At 35.3% G+C, this 22,939-nt stretch overlaps 1 protein-coding gene across 4 annotated transcripts in view; it reads left to right on the forward strand.

Moving 5' to 3' along the window:
• ERCC6L2 (ERCC excision repair 6 like 2) overlaps positions 1-22,939 on the forward strand; it is a 139,217-nt gene that overhangs the window by 61,359 nt on the left and 54,919 nt on the right. For all 4 annotated transcript variants that reach the window (XR_006966298.1, XM_047103100.1, XM_047103092.1 and 1 more), the window contains exons 8-13: positions 102-215; positions 1,360-1,479; positions 7,399-7,470; positions 8,075-8,220; positions 10,913-11,008; positions 16,340-16,439. Coding sequence is in view for 3 of the 4 variants with exons in the window: in XM_047103100.1 (XP_046959056.1) it covers positions 102-215; positions 1,360-1,479; positions 7,399-7,470; positions 8,075-8,220; positions 10,913-11,008; positions 16,340-16,439 (648 nt within the window). In the remaining variant the exon portion in view is untranslated. The remainder of the gene's footprint in view (positions 1-101; positions 216-1,359; positions 1,480-7,398; positions 7,471-8,074; positions 8,221-10,912; positions 11,009-16,339; positions 16,440-22,939) is intronic.

Raw genomic sequence — 22,939 nt, forward strand, 5'->3', positions numbered from 1 at the left:
AGATGATAAATACTAGTGTAAGTGATAGATTTCATGAAGTAAGTAGTTACATAGCCATGTTAGTTCCTTGCTGTTTTTATTTTCTGTCTTTCTGGTTACAGACCAATTCACATGGCGAAACAGTGAAAACCTTGTATTTCAGTTACCTTGCAGTCCTTCAAAAGGTAGCTAACCATGTTGCACTACTGCAGACTGCTAGCACCTCCAAACAACAGGTTTGAGTTGGCTTTTTGTACTTCTTCATGATGCTACTGGTATAAAGATTTTATATTTGGTATAAAATGTCTTAGCCAATAAAGATATCTTTATTTTTGTATGCAATTAAAGAGGAAACTGAACTTGCTCATTTTTAAATTTAGGTGTCAAAGAAATATATGCTCATATGTTTTTAATTGAAGTGAGAAAATTAAAGCCTAAGTTAAAATAACAGTTCTTTTTTTATACCTGTGATAACGTTCATATATTCGTTTTCCTAACATATTTTGATGTAATTACTAAGTAAGATATTTGATGAGTCAGTCCTCTTCCACTAATCTGTGTCTAATTCCATCTGTTCAATCTATTGGATTAAAATGTATTTGTAATAACCTGTATATTAAATATTAGGAGTATTTCCCAAGCTGGCATAAATGAGTAATTTCAAAGTTTAGACAAATGCAATCATTTACTTTGGTCATTTCGATTGTATCTTATTCTAGAGCACAACATAAATTTAAAAAACTTCTTTAGGGGCGCCTGGGTGGCGCAGTCGGTTAAGCGTCCGACTTCAGCCAGGTCACGATCTCACGGTCCGTGAGTTCGAGCCCCGCGTCGGGCTCTGGGCTGATGGCTCAGAGCCTGGAGCCTGTTTCCGATTCTGTGTCTCCCTCTCTCTCTGCCCCTCCCCCGTTCATGCTCTGTATCTCTCTGTCCCAAAAATGAATAAACGTTGAAAAAAAAAAAATTTAAAAAAAAAAAAAAAACTTCTTTAAAGCTTTTTACCTAATGATTTTCTATTTTCTTTCTGTGTTATAATCTTAATGCTGTTTAAATGTAATTTTAAAATTTAATAAGAATTTAATATTGTTCTTTGATAGTACTGTTTGCTCTTTAGGAAGTATTTGATTCCATGTTTTGGAAATCATAAAAGAATAATGATAACATTATTAGTCCTGTCATTATCTCAGAACTCATCAAAACCATATGTAATTAACATTATCACTTTAGGGTTTTCTGAATTATTAGTCTGACTTAGAGAAGATAATATCTTCAAAGTAATATGTTCCTTCTAAATGGAATTTTTTTCATAAACAATCTCAATTTATATAGGTTTAAATGTGTTAAGTTGAAATTTCTTTTCTTCTACCTTTTCCCCTTAAGGAAACACTTATCAAAAGGATATGTGATCAGGTATTTTCCAAATTCCCAGATTTTGTGCAGAAAAGCAAAAATGCAGCCTTTGAAACACTCTCTGACCCAAAATACAGTGGGAAGATGAAGGTAAGTGCTCTTCTCTCATGCTGCATACACACAAGGATGATATTCAAAATATTTATCAGTAGTGTGACAGGGACACCAACTAATCAGAACAGATACCCAATCATTCAGAAGAGACTGGCCAAAGATGACTGGCGTAGCTGTGTCAGCATTTACTAGCTCACAATGAACCATACATGCAGTAGGGTCTCACTTAGTGGTTACATCAAATACACTTTAGACTCTCCTTATCAATGTATTAGACGTATGCCTGCTTAAAAATGTGCGCTGTTGTGCTGCATATATAATAGCTTGTCTTCAAATGTTTAAGGAGATAATCTACCAGAAATACAAATGCTAATGCCAAATATGAGGAGGAGGCTATACAATAGCTTGGACTTAGAGAAAGGAACTTCTTAAAGAGTTCAAGGTGGACAAGACCTTTCTGTCTATACTGAATTTTCTGCCTCTTGGTTTCACTTGCCAATCTGTATTGGAAGGTTGCTAATCTCATTTGTGGCAAGGGAGCATTTGTTGTACACTAGGAAACTGACCTGTAAGTGCTGCCCTTGGTGATATATTACTAAGGGAAGGTGTGAAAAGTATGGCTAGGTTCTCCACCCATAACGTAGGCCTGTGACAGCTGCATGATTGCTGACAGCTTCCAGCCTTTTTGCAGCAGACTTTGCTTGTTTAACTGTTTAATAACTGTCAAGAATCTTTATGGATTCAGAGACTATTACAGAACAATTCTCAACTTTATGGTTTAATTTTTTTAAAAAGTAAGTTATTTCTTTTGGCTAAATAAATAAAATAAGAAGTAATTCGAGGTAGGTTGTTGTTGCTTCTAAAACCCTGGAAATATTTTTAGCAGTTGATCTACATAAATTCATCATAGTGTAGTTTACTTGGACCTCTAAATTCAATAAAATAGAATAAAAGCCAAGAAGATTACCTTAAATACTTGGGTATGTATTTTTTTAATTGAGATATAATTGGCATATAACATTGTTTTGGTTTTAGGGGTGCAAAATAATGATTTGATACATATGTATATGGCTAAATAATTATCACAATAAGTTTATTTAATATCAATCACCACACATAGTTATTTTTTCTTATGATGAGGCCTATTAAGATCAACTCTCTTAGCAACATTCGGATATATAATACAGCATTGTTAACTATAGTCACCATGCTGTACATTAAATCCATAGCACCTGTTTATCTTACAATTGAAAAGTACCTTTTGACCACCTTCATCGATTTTGCCTGCCTCCACCCCTAGCTTCTGGCAACCACCAATCTGTTCGCTGCACCTATAAATTCAAACTTTTTAAAAAATTTTTTTAAATTTTTTATTTTTTAGAGAGAGAGAGAGACAAAGTGTGAGCGGGGGAGGAGCAGAGAGAGAGGGTGACACAGAATCTGAAGCAGGCTCCAGGCTCTGAACTGTCAGCACAGAGCCCAATGCGGGGCTTGAACTCATGAATGGTGAGATCATGACCTGAGCCAAAGTCGGACGTTCAAACGACTGAGCCATGCAGGCACCCCTCAAACTTTTTTTTTTTTTTTTTAGTTTCCACATATAAGTGAGATCATACAGTATCTATATTTCTTGGTCTCTCTTATTTCGTGAGGCATAATGTCAGTCATGTTGTTGCAATGCCAGGATTTCTTTCTTTTTTTATGACCGAATATTCCATTGTATATGTGTATTTCATGTTTTCTTTATCCATTTATCTGTCAATAGACACAACATTTTTTCCAAGTCTTGGCTGTTATAAACAATGCTGCAGTAAACATGGGGGTGCAGATGTCTTACCGAGATCAATTTCACTCTTTTGCATGTGGCTGTCCAGTTTTCCCAGCACCATTTATTAAAGAGAGTATCCTTTCCCCTTTGTATATTCTTGGCTTCTTTGTCATAAATTAAGTGACTATATATGTTTGGGTTTATTCTTGGACTCTCTGTTTTGTTCCATTGACCTGTCTGTTTTAATGTCAGTACCATATTGTACCATATAGTACCATAACTTTGTAGTGTGGTTTGAAATCAGGAAGTGTGGTTTCCAACAAGGCCTCCAGTTTTGTTACTCTTTCTCAAGATTGCTTTGACTATTCAGGTTTTTTTGTGAGTCCATGCAAATTTTAGTATTGTTTGTTCTTATTTCTGTGGAAAATGCCATTGGAATTTTGATGGGGATTGCATTGAATCTATAGATTGCTTTGAGTAGTATGGACATTTTCCAACATTCCCAGCCTATGAACACTGAATACCTTTCTATTTATTTGTGTCTTCTTCAGTGTCTTATCATTCTCAACGTATAGGCCTTTCATCTCCTTGGTTAAATTTATTTTTACTTGGTTCTTTTTTATGCATTTGTAAATGGGATTGTTTTCTTAATTTCTTCTTCTTATGGTTCCTTATTAATGTACAGAAATGCAATGAATTTTTGTAGATTGATTTTGTATCCTGTAATTTTACTGAATTTGTTAGTTTTAACAGTTTTTTGTGGAGTCTAGGTTTTTGATATATAAGATCATGCCATATGTAAACAGAGACACTTTTACTTTTTCCTTTGCCATTTGGATGCCTTTTATTTCCTTGTCTTGCCTTATTGCTCTAGCTAGGACTTCCAGTACAGTGTTGAATAACAGTGACAAGAGTAGGCATCCTTGTCTTATTCCTGATCTTGGAGGAAAAGCTTTGTTTTTACCAGTGGATATTACATTAGCTGTAAGCTTGTCACATATGGCCTTTATTATGTTGAGGTATGTTCTCTCTATACCCACTTTGTTGAGAGTTGTGTATTTTTAAATAAATAAGTTTGTATTAGTGAGAATATTCTGTTTTATTATCACAATAAATAATTCAAACTAATAGTAGTAATTTTCCTACCAATATTTCCTAACAATAATAAATCTATTTTTGTCATCCATTTTATTGACTTTTATTTATTTACATATTTATTTAATGTTTACTTATTTTGGGAGAGAAAGAGAGAGAATGAATGGTGGAGGGACAGAGAGAGATGGAGAAAGAGAATTCCAAGCAGGCTCCACGCTGTCAGCACAGAGCCTGACGGCTTGATCTCACAAACTGTGAGATCATGACTGAGCTGAAATCAAGAGTGGAAAGTTCAACTGACTGAGCCACCCAGGTGCCCCGACTTTATTTATTTTAAATAAAACTATATAAAAAGCTCAATTAATTTGGAACTGAGCACTTATTATCCCATAATTCAAGCCAATAGAATATTTTCAGAAATCATGGCCTCCTTATGAAAACTGTATTATCTATTGTTACATATTTAAATATCATTCATTGTGACTCTTCACTAAAAAGTTACTCTTGATATTAAGTGGAATTTTATAACTACTCATTAATGTATATTTAGAAATAATGTCTGATTAAAATAATTATTACATTTTTTTGTTATGAGTTTTAGAAGGGAAAAAGCAAGCATGAATTATTGATGGAGTCTGGGTTGATGTCTTTATATGTGAAAGGCGCCTATAATTTACTTTGTGAGAGAACACCAACAAGAAAGAGAGTGATATTAACAACCTAAGGTTATATTTTTAAAATTGTGTTTCATCATTTGATTATCAACATCACCTGGTAATTTCGTGATACAAAATGTATAGGCTTATAATCTATTGTCTCTGGGGTTAAGAAATCCCAGTTGCATGTACTTCTTGAATTCAAGTGATGAAAGATACTAGTTCTGCTTCTCTTATTATAGGTCAGCCTACAGCTGCAATTTATTTGTTGATATAATGCTCACTGTACCCTTCATACCCTCAGAACTATACTCATGAACTCCAGCTCTTTCTGTTAAATGTGAAGGTCTTTTTTTGACCTCAACTACTATTCAAGCAGATGGTCAAAAATTGCACTTATTCCCCTGATAAGAATCCTCATTTTCCCTTCCCTTGGGAAATACCACAGAGCCACTTACTGTGAGGGGTGGGGGAAAAGGCTTAGAAAACCGAGTTTAGTGCTGTTGGGATCATATAGGGGTCATGTTCTTCTCTAGGCTTGACTAATTTGAGAAGAGTTACGTTCAAGATTTCTTAGTGTGAACATTGTTATTTACAGCACTCCTTGATATTTACCCAAGTAAATTAAAAACTTAGTTCACACAAGAACCTGTACACAGATACTTTTAGCAATTTTATTTATAATTGCCAAAACTTGGAAGCAACCAAGATGTCCTTCAGTAGATGAATAGATAAGTTGTGATACATTCAGACAATAGACAATTATTCAACAATAGAAAGAAATGAACTATCAAGCTACGAAAAGACATGGTCACCTTAAATGCATATTACTAAGTGAAAGAAGCTAGTCTGAAAGGCTACTTACTGTATGATTCTAACTCTATGATATTCTGGAAAATGCAAAACTGTAGAGAAAATAAAATAATAAATGGTTGTCAGGAGTTTACAAGGAGGGATACATAGATGGAGCACAGGGAATTTTTAGGGCAGTGAAACAATTCCATATAATACTTTAATGGTGAATACATGTCATTATATATTTGTCAAAACTCATGGAATGTACACCACAAGGAATGAGCCCTATTATAAATAATGTTAACAGACTTTAGTTGATAATAATAGTTAATAATTTAATAATAGTTTATAATAATAATTTATTAATAACAATTTATTCATCCATCAGTTGTTACAAATGTACCACCCTAATGCAAGATGTTAATAATAGGGAAAACTTTGTGCAGGGAGGGGCAGGGATATAAGATGCGGGAGAGGGATTCTGGGCAAATTCTCTGTATATTTTACTCTGTTCTTCTGAAAATCCAAAATTGCTCTAAAAAAGTCTTTAATTTTAAAAAGTTATTGTATTATGTGAAGTTCAAATGCACATCCTTTATACATAATCAGTTATTTTATTAAAAAATAAAGCTAATGCAAAACTTACTTTATAAGTTTTGCAAGTATTAAAATTATGTTGACTTGATCTGTGACATTTTTATCACCGTTTGGTTATTTGAGTAGCTTTTTTTTTTCTATAGCTTTTTCTGGGGGATTGGACCATGGGGGTCAGTTAGCACAATATCTTCTCTTAGTCAATTATTAAAAGAGTGTTATATTGAATATGATTTTTTGTTTAAGTTTAAATGCTTATCAGTGAATAAACAAAATTGAAGTGTTTATTGCATAATTCAGAAAAACTTTATAGGCTTAGTACAGAAAATTCCTTTTCTTTCCTTTGTGGATTACTTTTCCACAGTGTTCTGGAACTGTCACTGCCAGATGTGGAAATGCCTATTTTAAAAATAACAGTGATACTGTTATACACAGGTTTGGATTATTTGCTTCCTCCCTAAAAGCACTGTATTTGGGGCAAATTATTGACATTTTGAGGTCAGAATCAAATCTGGAAGTCAGGACTTACTGTAAATAGAGAAGCAGAGAGGATAAAATAAGAAGAGGTGTATATGTGACTGATTATTTTAAGAAAACAAATATCAAGACCTAGATGTAATTAAACACATTTCATTACATCTATCTAGAAAAAATTTAAATACTTCCTAAAAGGAATGCTATTCTGTAATTTAGTTTCTGAACATATTGTAGGTATAAAGAAAGTGTTTTTTGGAAATTAAATTAATTCATTTAAATGCATCCCATAATCTAAAATGTTTCCTTTTTATTAAAACCAGATGAGATGAAACAAAAGTCTTTGGGAACCTTACCTCATTATTGACAGTATGATGATGAATAACATTTCATGTAATATCTAATACTTTATTTCTCTAACTTGGCAAAAATGAAGGGAATTAGGAAAGAGGACTGAGGTTATGTTGTATAAAAATAATTTTTAAGAAATTCTCTAGTGATGTTTATATGTATAAAGTGTGCTTTTAGTTGGAACTGGTTCATTGGTGGTTGATTTCTGTGGTTCATTTCTAGGTCCTTCAGCAGCTTTTAAATCATTGTAGGAAAAACAAAGATAAAATACTTCTTTTCTCCTTTTCCACCAAGGTAAGTTCCTTCTGAAGTATATACTCTTAATTGGCCCAGCCCTAACTCTTGAGGCATAAATCCTAAGAGACATAACAGTGTCCAGCCACAGTTTTATCTTATACATACTGTAGAAAATAGTAGTGACATAAGCAACTTTTAAAACAGACACTTAAATCTCAGTGATATCAAGATTACTGTCAAAGAGCAAACTCAAAGATTTTTAATTCTCTGTTGATGTTTTTATTAATAATTAAAGTGTTCTTTAAGGCATGTAAGAGATTTTAGAACTTGGAAAATAGCACAAATAATGAAATTCACTTACATAAATTATTTGGCCAATACTTTTTATTTGGTTTTAGTTTCAAAAAAAAATAAAGTTTGATTTTTTTTTTCCCTGAAAGATTGATTTAAAAACAAACATTGGTGAATATTAAAGTCAGTTTCAGGATAATGGGGAGAAATACATAAGCCAGAAGTCAGGAAAATATTTGTTGCTCTTGTAATTATAAGAAAGAACTTGTGAGCAGCAATTATTAATACTTAGTAAATCTTCTCTCTATAGTGGTACGAAATTTATTAAACCATACATTTGTCTTTGCCCATTTCCATACCTTTTCTCTAGTTACTTGATGTTCTGCAGCAATACTGTATGGCAGCTGGCCTTGATTACCGACGACTTGATGGAAGTACGAAATCAGAGGAAAGAATCAAGATCGTGAAAGAGTTCAACAGTACACAAGATGTTAACATTTGCCTTGTCTCCACAATGTAAGAAAATAAAATTTGATAACTTGATTTTTATGTAATTGCTTTTAAGATTTAGGGTAATTTAAAAATTATTACTGGGTTAATTTTCAGTGGTTATGATTATATTGCCTTGTTTTATTTGGCTTTGAGGAGAAGCAGCAAAAATGCTATTATATTAATTATGACTGAAATAACAGTATCTTGAGTTTTACCTAACCTTTTTTCTCAATTTCTTTATCATCACTGGATTCTCTTTATATGTCTGGGTTTATAAAGATAACAATCAAAAGAAATGGATGTTTCCTCCCAGGAATTTTCTGTGGTAGTGTTTTTATTCATGTCTGTGGTCAGAACAGTCAGACTTAATTGAGTAATTGAGTTATTAATCAAATAACTAAGAATCATTTGTAGCAGTGGCTTTTAAAGTATGCTCAAGCAGCCCTAGAGAGCTCACTAGGGTTAGTGGGCCAGGTATTTCCTCCCTCTGTCTACCTGGTCTCAACCATAGCAGCTCTACATTAATAGGTTTTATAAACGTTAAGTCAGTTCTAACACCTATTTATGAATCTCTCATTAAAACCTTTTAAAGAATATATACACTTTAGAGCAAGATTTATGCCAGTATAAACACCTAAGAAGATTAATCCCTTTTGGGGGACAACAAATCCTTAACTTTTGACATCTAATGTAATAAGTACTTTATAGATTTACCCCCACTATCTTGCAAAAAGAATTTCAGAGGACTTTAAAAACAAACGTAGCAGGGTGCCTGGGTGGCTCAGTCATTGAGTGTCCAACTTTGGCTTAGGTGATGATCTCACAGTTTGTGAGTTTGAGCCCCACATCAGGCTGGGTGCTTTGGCATAGAGTCTGCTTTGGATCCTTTGTCCTCTCTCTCTGCCCCTCCCCTGTTTGTGCTGTCTCTCTCAAGGATAATAATTTTTTTTTAAAAAAAAGTTAAAAGCAAACATATGTAAAATGTAAAAAGTCAACACAAAAATTACTTAAAATGAGGCATAAAATTATATATATGATGAATACGCTACTTACTATTGAACACCGAAATTCTCCTTGAACTCTTGCATTGAGAGGCACTCTGGATTCCCATTTTCCTGTGAATGGATTCAAGAAGTAATTTCTCATATGAGCCCTTACCTACGAGCATTAAATGACATAGGATATTGTCTTCTGTTAAGTTTTATAAAGTACATAAACATGCTTAATTTCTTAAATAATGTCTCCAAGTAACAAATGCCTTCAACAATACTTCAAATAGTACAGAACTTCTAGACAAGCTGTCATCTGCCATTCCTTGTCTGCTCACCCCCATCTAATTTGATGAGATCTGCCATAAGGCTCCTAATTATCTCTATATTAGAAATTGCTATTTAACCCATTCAGTGAATTTTTAAAGACTGTATTTTTCATGTTTAAAGCCCTATTGATATTTTTCAAATCTGCCTAATCATTTTTACTTATATTTTGTTCTTTATGTTTTCTACCTTTTCTTTTGTTTCTTTAGTAATTTCAATCATTATTTTTTAAAATCCCTTTTTAAATGGCATTTTTGCTCTGTTAACTCCTGAATTGGGGCTGCTAATCCTTCTGTTGTTCCCTCTTGCTCTTGCTCATGGTACATGGTTTCTTCACACATTTTGTAATTTTTTATTTTGAGCTTATCTATCTATAGAGGGGCTTTCCCCCTCTATTTTAGCCAGACATCATGCCAGCCACATAGGGATGGGAATCCATGTTTCTTGCTTGGCTTTTATTGACATCCCAAGAGTGAGGCACTTGATTACTGTTTCTGTACGTCCTCCACTGACATTACAGAGGCGACTGGGTTATAGCTGGGCAGAAATGAATGTCCCAGCTCCTCAGTCTTCTGTGATATCCTCTGAGTGGAGGTGAGAGGCACCCCATTTTAGTCAAGCAAGAGTGGAAATCTAATCTCCTCACTCAGCCTTTACTGACCAGGTTGGGATTCAGGTCATAGATTTTTTTTTCCATGGTGTTTCCAAAAATAGGCGGGTTATTATCTAACATTTTCTGTGTTAAAAGTCTATACCTTTCCTGGTTCTTTAGCTAAAGGAAAAGGGCTTTTCTTGGGCCTTTTTTTTTTTTTTTTTTTTGGTCTTGACTGTTGGCATTTCCAGTTTGCTGGTTTCTCCAGAACCCAGTCTGGGATTTTTAAGCAAAAACAAAGCTGGAGAACTCACTGCCATGTCCTTCCTTAGTTCTTATAGTCTCTAGCCATGCTTTGTTCTTTCTACCCTTCAGGTCTTACATTTGTTTTATATATGATGCCCAGCATTTTAAGCTGCACTTACTGAGAGGAGTAAGAAGTGCATCTACTCCTGCCTTGATTTTTAAAAATGTGTATATTACTTTATTTAGTTGGACCATACTTACAATTTTTAAAAATTATGTTAGGAAGACCTTACAGCATCGTATTTGAATATCCAAAACAATGAAAAAAAACAGTACAACCTATTTACGTGGGCTTTAATGGTCAATTTCTTTTAGTATTATTCTAGAATGGTAGAAAAACTATTCTGTAGCTGTTTTGTTTGTGGCATGTTTGTGTTTTAATTATCTTTTATGATGTTAATGCAGTATTGTGTTGATTTGGTTACAGAAACCTGGCACAATTGAATTAGAAGGCAATGACTATGCTTTTGCTATTTTAATGTGCCCAATTCTGTTTCCTCAGGGCTGGTGGACTAGGCCTCAATTTTGTTGGTGCCAATGTTGTTGTATTGTTTGATCCTACTTGGAATCCAGCCAATGATCTTCAAGCAATTGACAGGTATACTACTGACAAAATTTAAAGTGACTTGCAAATACTTTGAATCTGAAAATACCCCCTTGTGATTCTCTTAAGTTGCTTTTATAATATGACTATGATTAGAAGACAGAGAAAACCTTATTTAAAAAAATTGCATTTAAGGGGCATCGGGGTGATTCAGTCAAGTGTCCAACTCTTTTTTTTTTTTTTAATGTTTATTTATTTTTGAGAGAGAGACCGAGCGTGAGTTGGTGAGGGGCAGAGAGAGAGGGAGACAAAGAATCCAAAGCAGGCTCCAGGCTCTGAGCTGTCAACACAGAGCCCAATGCAAGGCCCGAACTCACAAGCTGTGAGATCATGACCTAAGCTGAAGTCAGATGCTTAACCGACTGAGCCACCCAGGTGCCCCTAAGTATCCAACTCTTGATCTCAGCTCAGGTCTTGATCTCAGGGTCATGAGTTGGGCCCTGCTGGGCATGGAGCCTACTTAAAAAAAAAAAAATGTAATTAAAAATTGTATTCAGATCTGAACCCAAATGGCAGGCTGATAACGGCAATTTATTTTCTTTCTGTCTCAGAATCCCATTTTGACAGGATTGATTTAAGTAGGACAGGTGACTCAGTCAGTTAAGTGTCCAACTCTTGGTCTGGGCTCAGGTAATGATCTCACGGCTCTGTGGGTTCGAGCCCCATCTCGGGCTCTGCACTGACAGCATGGTGCCTACTTGGGATTCTCTCTCTCTCTCTCTCTCTGCCCCTCTCCCATTTGCACTTGCTCGCTCTCTCAAAATAAATAAGTAAAAACTTAAAAAAAAAGGGAACAAACCCATCATACTGCAGGAAGATAGGAAAGGTCACTACTAGTAGATCAGAAGTTTGGAGAAACTCTCAGAGGTAGAAGGCAGAATCTGTCTTAAAAACAGCATCTGTGTAATCAAGAAACCAGCAGAGAAAAGCCACAATCCAAAGTCAGCAGGAGAGCACAGAGAAATTTCAAGCTTGGGGCCAGTAACTATAGGATGTAGAAACAGACCAGAGTGAATTCTTGTTAGAAATTAATTAATGTGCTAACTCTAAAACAATTTCCTCTCCCATACCCAATATAAAGAGAGGTTGGCCTACAACAGATGCCCCTTGATCAAAACTGAAAGAATTGTTTCATAAATTTTATAAATAAGTGGGGAATCCGACTGACAAAAGGTTTTTACAGTGGGCATTAGGATCAGATCATAAAGCAGAACTGAACCTGAAGGACTGCTTCCCAGGTCTCTGTGGAACACAAAACGGGGAAATGATTAAATAGACTTATGTACCTTCATGGAAATCCAGACCAGCTTTCCTGTGCAGTCCACCCAGTTCTTCATTTGTAATTATGAATGAAAAACTAAGAGTTATGAGACCTTTTATGGAGCGCCTAGGTGGCTCAGTCAGTTAAGCTTCCAACTTTGGCTCATGGTTCAGGAGTTCAAACCCTGAGTTGGGTTCTGTGCTGATGGGTTGGAGCCTGGAGCCTGCTTCGGATTCTGTGTCATCCTCTCTCTCTGCCCCTACCCCACTCACACTCTTCTCTCTCTCCCTCTCAAATAAGCATTAAAAAAATTAAAAAAAAAATAATTGTGAGACAGTTTAATAAAACCAGCAGTATGAAAGAAAAGGGCCAAGATGAAAAAACTGACCCTGAAGGAAATAAAATAAGAATAGGGCACCCTGAAAAAAAGTGCATGGAAAAGAAAACTAGAAATGCTTAGAATTTAAAAGTGTTACCAAATAACTCATTACAAGGTCTGAGTAATAAAGTGGAGAAGACTAAAAGTGAAAATTGATATGGAAAATAAAAGGAATGAATATTTGAAAACACAGTGACAGAGCAGGAGAAAAAACAGAAACACATCTTGCTGATATTTCTAAGTTCCAAAGATAAGGGGACTAAACAATGCCTAAATGAGAAAGAGGGAGAGGAAATTATTTATAAAAAAAAAAAAAAGAAAAGAAAAGAAAAAAGAACAAAACAGATTACCAACAAATGAGAATCCCACTCATTTCTGCAAATCCCACTGTTCCTGCAAAATAGACTTTGAAGAACTGACTTTTCATCTGCATTATAGAATTCTAGAAGACAACAGAAGTTGTCGAAGTGACAAAATTCATATGATGTATCTGCAAGAAAATAATTTTGACTTATAGTTGTAATCAATGACTAAAATATCAATATGTGAGGGGAAATAAATCATCTGTTGACATCTAGGAACTGAAAAATTTATATTTAAGTCTAAATAATTATTGATGGTTTAGTTGAGAGACTTAATGCAGTTCTAAAGAAAGGATTCTGAGAAATATAAAGGGATGGTATGAGAAAATTAATAAGAATCAAACACTAAAATTTCATATAATTTCAATAAAACATTGGGAGGGTGGGGGTAATTGTGTTAGAAGTTATATTTCATCAAAAAAGAATTTGGATATCCTGGTCAGATTTCAAATTTATGCCAAAAAAAAGTGTTCTTAAAATTTTAGCCAAAAATTTAAGGGCAACAACTAAAAGAAATTTTTAAAAAATCACTGAGAAAATGTGATTATTTCAGTAAAATGATTGGAAATATGAGTGTATAGCAAGAGGTAAAAGAAACTAAGCATGGCAAATATAAAACCTAACGTAAACTGTGAGAAATAAAGCCAAACGTAAAACTTCCTTTTAAACAAAAAAAGAAGGTAAAAATGAAATGTTAGATTCAGATTTATGCTTATTGCTATAGATATAATTTTATATATTTATAAAATTCAAAAATACATAGAAGGTTAAAAATAAAACATATTTAAAATCTCATCAGGGAGATGATGATAAAAAGTAAGAACGGCAAAATATTAATAGACTTCAAGGCAAATGCATTGAGGAAAACAAAATGGAACAATCGATGAGGAAAGTATAATAGTCACTACATAACAAAGACAAAACTCTTTTATGATGAGAAATGGGCAAATCTACAATCATGATGGGAAACTTAATATCCTTCTCTCAAAGATTAATAGATCAACTAGGCAAAAAAAGGAAGTGTGTAAATTATTTGATTAACAGTTATTTAGCCTTTAACTTAATAAATGTATTTAACCATATAATAACTGAAAATACCCACTCTTTCAAAAAACGTTTTAGAGCATACTTTTAAATAACTATATATTTTAATAGAAACCACAAGGACTAGATTACATGCCTCTAATTAATACAAAAGACAAGACCCTAGAAAGTAACAATGAGCTTGTAGCTAATAAAAATCTCTCCATATGGACATTTTAAAATATAAAATATATTTTTAAATAACTCTTGTATTAAAGAGGAAATCAAAGAGTGATGCCAGCAAGATGGCAGACTGGAAGCTCTAGGTATATGTTTCCCCATGGGTGGATTTAAAAAACTAGACACTGATTAAAATAACTTTATGGAAGCTATTTAAATCAAAGATCTACAGTTATCAAGCAAATTCCCAATCAAGAAGAAGCTATATTCAAAACTGTAGGAAATTTCATGGCATTTTTACCCATTCTTGTCTCACCCCATTTCCTGGCACAGCACAGCCAGGAAGAGGAAGTAACAGTTAGTTCCCTGTTCCCTCCCTCTCAGGTTGGAAAGAGCAGCGTGGAACTCCTTTGCAACTTTCTAACCTATCTGTGAGCTGCCAGAGGGAATGGTTTCTTTTTCACCTGATAGTGCTTAGGTAAGAAACGGTGGCATAGCTTGGATCTCAGACTGGCAGAAGCTGTTGAAGACAGTTATAGGCCCCATTGTGCATGAAAGCAGTAGTGGGACTGTATATTACAGTAGAGGAATACAGTAGAATACATCTAAAGCCCTGAGAAGAGGCTGAGATGAGACTTTTTGAGAAAGTAAGACATTTAAAAGCAGTTGTGTATACAGGAGATATCAGAAAACATACACACCCAAACACACAGGCCCTGGTCACACATAACCAAAAATGACCAAAGACATTTTTTTTTAATTTTTTTTTTTCAACGTTTATTTATTTTTGGGACAGAGAGAGAGACAGAGCATGAACGGGGGAGGGGCAGAGAGAGAGGGAGACACAGAATGGGAAACAGGCTCCAGGCTCTGAGCCATCAGCCCAGAGCCCGACGCGGGGCTCGAACTCACGGACCGCGAGATCGTGACCTGGCTGAAGTCGGACGCTTAACCGACTGCGCCACCCAGGCGCCCCAAGACCTAATATCTTATTTATCCTAGGGTACTGTGTTTTGGTATTCAGTTTAAATTAGTTGACAATAAAACTAAATGAACAACATTTCTCTTTTCCTCCCTGTCCTTCAATTGACTCTGGCAGGAGGAACCAAGAAGAGAAAGGAAGATTTTGACCTCCATACTGTATAACAGTTCCTCAGTATTTATTTTCATGGTAAAAAGACCATCACTTAACATATCCCTACTTAATAGACCCAGAAATTGATGAAGCATAGGTCTAAAGTAACATGTTGTAAGGTTTTTGTCTGTAAAGAATATGTATTCTAACAGAATCTATCCTATTTACGAAACAATTGAGCACACACCCAAAAGACATTTCCTTAGATCCATTTAAAAAAATTTTTAAGACTCAAATCCACTGTGAGAAAGAAAGGGATTATGAGCCCCTCTATATCTAGCCTGCAGGATGAAAGTGAGAATGCAGTAATTTACCCTGGCTGTGCTGTGCCACAGGAGGCCCCATCCCCCTCTTCGGGTACAAGATGTGCAGGGCCCCAAGATACCCTCTAGTAGTAAAGTCCTTTTCTATTAGGAGTACTGTACTGGGTGAAGGAGGCAGAGAGAGCATCAGATACAACAACATAGAGTGACTTTATAAGGGCAAAAATTTTCACCAAATTTTAAGTTTCAAACATCAGTATCCCCATTCCCCAAATTGTGACTGTAACAGGTATTTAGAAACAGGTGACCTCATTCAGAGCATCCAGTAAAGCTTTCACCTGAGAGAAGCTGCCAGGACTAGATCTATGGTTCACCAGTGGGGTGAATCAGTGCTAATTATTGTCTTAATTAGCACTATAGTCCCTGTCAAAATACCTAGGCTGCTGGTAGTCAACTGAGTGAATTCAGACAGAAATCTCTGTGAAATTAGGGCTGCAAATCTGCACTTCTGTAGGCTTGCCAGTTGATTAACTGTTCCCCTCCCCCATTTTAAACAGTGTCATTGAGGTATAATTAACATAGAATAAACTGCACATATGTTTCTTTTTAAGTTAAAATTTTAGTAATGTTCCTTTTTTTTTTTTTTTTTTTTTGTCCTAAAGCTACCTCCTGAACCTTGCTTCACTTGTTTTTTGTTGGCTTTTTTAAAAATCTTTTTACAGAGCATATAGGATTGGGCAATGCAGGGATGTGAAAGTGTTTAGGCTGATATCTTTGGGAACTGTGGAGGAGATCATGTACTTACGACAGGTATACAAGCAGGTAAATATATTTCCCTTTTCCAGATTAAGAAGTAAACATTTGTCTATATCAAAACTTCCAGAAATTTGTGTAAAAATGTTTTTAATTTCGTTTTAACTGTAATATGGAATTTAATAAGATTATGAAATATACTGTAGAATAAATCCTGTAAAACAGATTCTTACTTTCATTGAATTTTAGAGCTGAAATTTTCTTTGAGTAGTGCTTCTTGAGCTTTAATGTGTACATGAATTACTTAGGGATGTTCAAACTACAGATTCTAATTTAGTAGCTCTGGGTGGAGCCCAAGATTCAAATTTTTAACAAGCTCCCAGGAGTGCCAACACTACTGCAGACTATAATTTGAGTAGCAAGGTCACAGCTTCCCAGCCTGTGGGCCAAGACATAATGATATGCTACAGACGGCACACAGGTGCACCAACACAATGATCACACAGCTCTCTGGGCGGCAAGATTACCTAAACTGACTTCCAACCTTAAGAAACCTTTCCAGGTAGGTGTTCATATGTTACCCTTTTCCGTGTGTACCATGACATGAAGAAAACTAGGGGAAAATGCCTTAAAGATATCTAATGCAATCATCTCATGTTGTACATAATGAAACTGGGACCCAGGGATACCCCAGTAAATGGAACTATAGGAATACAACACAAGTGTATTAACTACTGTGCTGGTGCTTTTAGTGTTCATCTGAAATTGCATTAACTCTTTAATATCCTTACAGTATTAATTACTTGACCATTTATATCTCTAAATAAAATTTATTTAGTTTATAATTGCTCACTTGAGAAGATCTGGAATGAGGCTCAAGTTTAATTATAAATGTTAAATTTGAATTACTCCCTATATATTCTGTTGGCATCTATTTAAGAGCAAACATCTGCCACATGTGGTGGTAGTTAACCTAAGAATGATCCAATCTTAAATTTATGCTATTTTCTTAATTCTAAAAATAGAATTGTACACAGCAGTTTTTGTTTTTTCTTAAAGCACTTAGCTCTATAAGAAACCTTTCATCTTTTTGTTCTTGGGTATAGCACAACTACTTGAACATTATTTTGTTCAGGTATATTTAACCAATCTTGGGAAAAAGTAGGACATTATTCTTTTCATCTTAGGAGTAGTTCTTTAGAATACTGTCTTGGACTTGTCACAGGTAAGAGTCTTTCTTCAATCATGTAGTAATTTTTCTCAGTCCCATTACTTTATATACATTTGCCTATTTATCTCATTTATTGAAATAAGATGGCCTATTATATGTTACTAATAACAAAAAGGCTTCAGAAGATGAGGATAATGTCAGTTTTCAGAACTTTGTATGCTTTAGGTGCTTATTAAAATATTTTTTTAAGTGTGAGCCATTTAGGGAAGGTTTAGCCATACAACTTGGTAGGCACAAATAAAGATAATATGGCAGTTGTGTGTGGAAAAGGCAATAGATGTGATTGAAAGATTGGCGTTTGAACCAAGTAGGGTCTGTCTTTGCAGATGTAATCAAGTTAAAATAAGGTCATACTGGATTAGGGTGGACCCTAATCTAGTGACTGATACTGTTATAAGAGGGAAATCTGGATACAGACCGACACAGAGGGAGAATGCCACGTGATGAAGGAGGAAGGATTGGAGTGGTGCAGCCACAAACCAAGAATGCCAAAGATTGGCAGCAACCACTAGACATTTGGAAGGGTCTTCACTTGGAACCTTCAGAGAGAGTGTGGTCTTGCCAGCATCTTGATTACAGACCTTTAGCCTCCACAACTGTGAAAGAATAAATTTCTATTGTTTTAAGCCACCCAGTTTGTGACATTTTGTTAAAGCAGTCTTAGGAAACCAATACAGTCTTAAAGGCAGATATTGTAAATTTAACTACATTTTTAATGTGAAACTTATGTATGACAGAGGAACAACAAGCCAAATTTAAAAAGTGTCTAGGAAGAAAGTTTCCACATATGATAAACAAAGGATTAGCATCTATAATACATAAAGAACTTCCACAAATCAATAAAAAGACTATAATTTTGCATTTTATTGAAGAAAAAACACAAATGGTTAACCCATATATGAAAAGATGCTTAACCACAGTTGTAATTTAGAAATATAAAATAATAATGTGTTACACATATTCTGCAAAGACTTAGTGAGGTTGTGTGTGAGTGTGTGTATGTGTTTAGGGAGGCAGGGAGATCGGTGATATTCATTATTGTTGAGGGTATTTGTACAGAGATACTCATATACTACTTTCGAGAATATAACTTGGTACACTGATTTTACAGGCTAATATCACAACATATTAAAACACATAGTACGTTCTCCCTATCTACCTTACAGAAATATTCTCACATATGCACAGTGAAAGATGACAAGGATTTATATTTGGTATTGTTAGTATTTGTTTAAAAAATGAAAAAAGAAACAGCCTTAATGTCCAATAATAACAATGGTAACATAAATTCTGATACACCCAATAGCAGAAAAAAAAACTATAGAGCAGACATACTGATCTGGCAAGATCTCCAAGACATTTCTAAGTGAGATTAAAACAAAACAAAACAAAACAACACAACTTGCAGAACAAGTATATCAGTTATGTTGATGCATAAAGTTATTTCTGTATATGTATATAAATAGCTGTAACTGCACTGAAAAAGATCTAGAAGGATATACCTAAATATTACAGTGTTGCTAAGACTGATAAAGGATGATCTGTATTATTCAAAGGGAAATTTCACTTTGATGTTTTTGTTCGTATTTGTTGTGATAATGCATTCAGACATTTTATACTTTTAAAAAATAAAAACATCACTTACATAGCAACTGTCTTCATGTTTGGAGCATAATCTAAAGTTTGGCATTCAGAAATTCACCTTTCATTTTTACATGTGTACATGTATATATGAAAGGTGAATATATATGTGTGTGTGTGTATATATATATGTATATGTATGTGTATATGTATATGTATATATGTGTGTGTGTATATATATATATATATATATATGTAATTTAGAAATATATTTGTATTGGCAGAAGAAGTCCAAGAATACCACAGAGAACACCCAATTAACTTCACCCAAATTTCCCAGTTGTTAACATTTATCACGTTTGCTTTTCTCTTTCCCTCAGCCATGATCTTTATTTATTTTTCTGAACCATTTGAGAGAAAGTTGCAGATTTATCACCTCTAAGTTCTCTAGTGTGTATTCCCTCCAAAGGACACTCTCCTGTTTAGATGTACATATAAAAATGGTTTTATGCATTCTAAACATTCAATTTTGTGTGTTGTTTTGCACTTGCTTTGTCCTCCTATTACCCTCTCCAGAATGCAGTTATCCAAATCAAGAAATTAACATTGATACAACATTACCTTGTAAACCACAAAACTCATTCAGATTTCACTAACTTTCCTGGCAATTTCTTGTCTCCTTTTTCCTTTCTGGTTCAGGATCCAATCCAGGATCATGGTTACCAACTTTTTCTTTTCATGTCTGTTTAGTTTTCTTCAACTGGAGTAGTTAGTTACCCAAACCCCCTTTGTCTTTCATGACCTTCACAGTGTTAAAGAGTAAGGCCTTTCCTTGTGTTAGCTCTCTTTTAAAATCGGTCCATTTGATGTTTCCTCATGTCCAGATTCAAGCCAGGAACCCCTGGCAAGAATAGTACAGAAATGACTCTATGTTCTTCTCATTGCGTTGGTCAGAAGGCACCTGGTGGTGACCTGTCCCACCATTGGTGATGCTAACCTTGATCACCAGTTTTGTGTCTGCCAGCTTTCTTCACTGCAGAGTCACCATTTTTTCCCTTAGTAAGTATTTTATGGGGACATCCTCTGAGACTATGCCAATATCCTGTTCCTTGTCAAGCCCGTACCCATCAGCCGTAGCATTCACTGATGAAACCCACCTGAATCAGCCACCACTGTGATGATTGCCAGATGGTGATTTTTTAATTTCCAGGATTCCTTCTTTATTTGTTGCTATTCTACCATAAAAAAGAGCTTGCCCTTCTTTTCTATTTATTTAATATATTTGGACTCAGGGGATATTAGTAATATTACTCTATATTAGTAATGGATTACATTACAACCTATTGAATATCACTGTGTATTTTGGTGTTCAAACTGTCTCAGTTTTGTCCAGTGAGAACCCCTTCAAGCCGGCCTCTGTGTCATTTGTCAAGCCTCCATCATTCATTATGCATGTCCTTATGGTGGTAGGCTGAGTAATGTTCTCCCAAAGATATCTACATCAAATCCACCTGGATTCTCTGGGTGGGCCAATGTAATCACTAAAGGGAGTGGGAGTATGCAGGAGGATCAGAGAAAGGAGAGAAGGAGATGTGACAGCAGAAGCAAGGGGTCATAGAGGATTATATGAAGATGCCATGCTACTGCCTTGAAGATGGAAGAAGGGGCCATGACTTTTTAACATGGTGAACACTACTTTTATTTCTACCTCTTGCGTATCCTGAATGTTGTTAGGAAGAAATCCAGACATTTTGTATCCTTGAATGGGTTTTTCTTAAGCCAGAAACTAAGCTACATTTTCCAATTACTGACTTTTTTCCCTTCCCCTCTTTAATTCCAACCCTATTTTTTATAGCAGCCTACAGATGGATGTATCTGACCTTCACTTTTAGGGGAGCCACTTTGAAAAACTTCTTTTAAGTATAAAACAATGTGCCTTTTATAAATTTTGCGATAAAGTAGGGAACTTCTAAAGATTCAGATTAATGCTTACAAATTGGTGATTACATTAAGTAGTTGCAGTGTGACAATACAGTGTTTAAGAAAGAGGAGCAAAGAGTGAAATCATCTGGACTATCAGGTACATCAGTTGCTATTGTTGTGATTCCATATTTCCTGGACTATAGTCCATGTTTCTGGGGCATTGAAACCAACTGATCAACTTGGATGTTGATTCAAAGCTTCCTCAAACTAAGGTCCCAAGGATCTTGTTTTGTTTTTATTATTTTTTAATGTTTATTTATTTTTGTGAGAGAGAGAGAACACATGTGTGCATGCATGTGAGCAGGGGAGGCACAGAGAGAGAGGACAGAGGATCCGAAGTGGGCTATGTGCTGACAGCAGAGAATCTGATGCAGGGCTTGAACCCATAAAACTGTGAGATCATGACTTAAGCCAAAGCCAGATACTCAACTGACTGAGCTACCCAGGTGCCCCTCAGGGTCTTGTTTTATTTTATTTTATTTTTTTCCATTTGTGGGATTTTATTTTTTTATTTTTTTATATATGAAATTTATTGACAAATTGGTTTCCATACAACACCCAGTGCTCATCCCAAAAGGTGCCCTCCTCAATACCCATCACCCACCCTCCCCTCCCTCCCACCCCCCATCAACCCTCAGTTTGTTCTCAGTTTTTAACAGTCTCTTATGCTTTGGCTCTCTCCCACTCTAACGTCCTTTTTTTTTTTTTTTTTTTCCTTCCCCTCCCCCATAGGTTCCTGTTAAGTTTCTCAGGATCCACATAAGAGTGAAACCATATGGTATCTGTCTTTCTCTGTATGGCTTATTTCACTTAGCATCACACTCTCCAGTTCCATCCACGTTGCTACAAAAGGCCATATTTCATTTTTTCTCATTGCCACGTAGTATTCCATTGTGTATATAAACCACAATTTCTTTATCCATTCATCAGTTGATGGACATTTAGGCTCTTTCCATAATTTGGCTATTGTTGAGAGTGCTGCTATGAACATTGGGGTACAAGTGCCCCTATGCATCAATACTCCTGTATCCCTTGGATAAATTCCTAGCAGTGCTATTGCTGGGTCATAGGGTAGGTCTATTTTTAATTTTCTGAGGAACCTCCACACTGCTTTCCAGAGCGGCTATACCAATTTGCATTCCCACCAACAGTGCAAGAGGGTTCCCATTTCTCCACATCCTCTCCAGCATCTATAGTCTCCTGATTTGTTCATTTTGGCCACTCTGACTGGCGTGAGGTGATACCTGAGTGTGGTTTTGATTTGTATTTCCCTGATAAGGAGCGACGCTGAACATCTTTTCATGTGCCTGTTGGCCATCCGGATGTCTTCTTTAGAGAAGTGTCTATTCATGTTTTCTGCCCATTTCTTCACTGGGTTATTTGTTTTTCGGGTGTGGAGTTTGGTGAGCTCTTTATAGATTTTGGATACTAGCCCTTTGTCCGATACGTCATTTGCAAATATCTTTTCCCATTCCGTTGGTTGCCTTTTAGTTTTGTTGGTTGTTTCCTTTGCTGTGCAGAAGCTTTTTATCTTCATAAGGTCCCAGTAATTCACTTTTGCTTTTAATTCCCTTGCCTTTGGGGATGTGTCGAGTAAGAGATTGCTACGGCTGAGGTCAGAGAGGTCTTTTCCTGCTTTTTCCTCTAGGGTTTTGATGGTTTCCTGTCTCACATTCAGGTCCTTTATCCATTTTGAGTTTATTTTTGTGAATGGTGTGAGAAAGTGGTCTAGTTTCAACCTTCTGCATGTTGCTGTCCAGTTCTCCCAGCACCA

Source organism: Lynx rufus, unplaced genomic scaffold, assembly GCF_022079265.1.
Source record: "Lynx rufus isolate CCGP_SWC_20201006 ecotype Redwood Valley unplaced genomic scaffold, mLynRuf1.p SCAF_10, whole genome shotgun sequence".
NCBI lineage: Eukaryota > Metazoa > Chordata > Mammalia > Carnivora > Felidae > Lynx > Lynx rufus.